The sequence below is a fragment of the Mus caroli genome, chromosome 3 (assembly GCF_900094665.2).
Source record: "Mus caroli chromosome 3, CAROLI_EIJ_v1.1, whole genome shotgun sequence".
In the NCBI taxonomy this organism is placed as follows: Eukaryota; Metazoa; Chordata; class Mammalia; order Rodentia; family Muridae; genus Mus; species Mus caroli.
In genome coordinates this window covers 86,604,980-86,606,853 of record NC_034572.1, presented here as the reverse complement: position 1 = coordinate 86,606,853, position 1,874 = coordinate 86,604,980, and the positions used below count along the sequence as shown (strand labels likewise).

At 43.8% G+C, this 1,874-nt stretch overlaps 1 protein-coding gene across 2 annotated transcripts in view; it reads left to right on the top strand.

Moving 5' to 3' along the window:
- The first annotated feature begins 1,645 nt into the window (after positions 1-1,645).
- LOC110291763 (cornifin-B) overlaps positions 1,646-1,874 on the top strand; it is a 486-nt gene continuing 257 nt past the window's right edge. Inside the window, exon 1 of one of the 2 annotated variants that reach the window (XM_021159035.1) lies at positions 1,646-1,753. In XM_021159035.1, the coding sequence (XP_021014694.1) occupies positions 1,646-1,753 (108 nt within the window). The other variant, XM_021159034.1, reaches the window with a different exon arrangement.

The window sequence follows — 1,874 nt, the reverse complement described above, 5'->3', positions numbered from 1 at the left end:
AGCTTCCCTGAAGAACTGGAAACACTTACTGGTTATCCCTCACCTACTTCAGATCCTCATCCACCCAAAAAGCCCATCTGAACTGAAGCTCTACTTGACACCCTTAAAACAGGGTTTCTGATACCTGATTTCTCAGAATTGTCTTCTTGCTCTTTCAACCACTCAACCCTGTAAACATCTCACTGGAAAACAGGAGCATATACTTGAAGGTTAATTCTCAGATGGCATAATTATCAGCATGTGGAAAAAAAAAGTCACATTACTAGTTTCATCACAAAAGCTGGACCAATAAGTGGGTGGAGCACCTAGGATGAATCATGTCTGACAGGCAAGCAATGAAGATGCGGCAGCCCAAAAACTCCCACTTACCCTCAGGCAGGTCTCGATCCTTCTATAAAAAGCCAGTGTGAAGAGGATACCACATCCGATCCCAGCGACTACACTACCTGTCCTCCATATACCAGGTAAGTCTCTCTACATGGAAACTTTACTATTTACTTTGTGCATTTGAGTCACTTTCACTGGAGCCTCCTTTGCATTGATGCATTAGGGGTGGTTTTATTTCCCTCTTATTGAAATTTAGTCATAGTTATAGTACAGATGATGGAAACATTCTTTTAAAAATAATCACAACTGACTTAACTTTAGGCGTAATTGGTGTGGTCCATTAATTCTCGCTGTTGTCTGTGTCTGGATAAGAAGCAAAACAGACTTTTCCCACTGTTAGTGACATCATTGCTTTATCTACAATCTTAATGATGAGACTTTAATTCTTTCAACAAAGACATTTGTTACGGGTTTACTGTGTCTAGTGTTTTGAACTGCTAAAGGATAATTTAGGCTCAACAAATGGCTTCTTATTTAGAAAAATAAGAAGTAAAAGCAGTGCCATGAGTGTCAGTGGCAGGAGTCAGGGGCAAGGGCTATGGTAGTTTGGGAAAACAAGAAAATTTTCTGAGGTGGTTACTCTGGTGGTTACTCTAGAAAAGTTGCCAAAAAAATGGCATAGCATGTGTTCTGTGGCAGTTGGGCTAATCCGAGCAAGCAGCTATGAGTAGATCTCCTCAGGCAGAGCAGTGTGTGAGCCACATGTGATGGTGAGGCGTGCTGGAGTGGCCGCAGACATTCTCCAGGTGATAAAACATCTTCATTGCAAATGATTAGTAGGCTTTGGGCATTTTACAGTTTTTATTTGTTACATTTCCATTTCCATTACATTTCCATGTGAACCAATGCCATCACTCTAATATTCCTGCTAAAGCCCTATGCTGTGTTGATACGTGTGCATTATTATAGGTAGGAAGAGGGGGCAAACAGAAAGACCCTTTAATCCCAGCACTTGGGAGGCCGAAGCAGGCGGATTTCTGAGTTCAAGGCCAGCCTGATCTACAGAGTGAGTTCCAGGACAGCCAGGACTACACAGAGAAACCCTGTCTCGAAAAACAAACAAACAAACAAACAAACAAACAAGCAAACAACATTTTGCCTTTAAATACCTCCCAGGGCAAAGTACCATCTATTATAGAGAGGGAAAGGAGAACCTTTACTTCCTAAGACTTTGGAAATGTATTCCCTGTGGTTTCTTGCCAAGCTATTCCTTCCATACATCATTTATACTGTTTCTAGGTTCATCCATCTTTGAAGCATGAGTTCACATCAGCAGAAGCAGCCCTGCACAGCTCCTCCACAGCTGCATGAGCAACAAGTGAAACAGCCTTGCCAGCCACCACCTCATGAGCCATGTGTCTCACAAGTCAAGACACCCTGTGACACGAAGGTTCCTGAGCCCTGCCACCCCAAGGCTCCTGAGCCCTGCCACCCCAAGGCTCCTGAGCCCTGCCACCCCAAGGCTCCTGAGCCCTGCCACCCCAAGG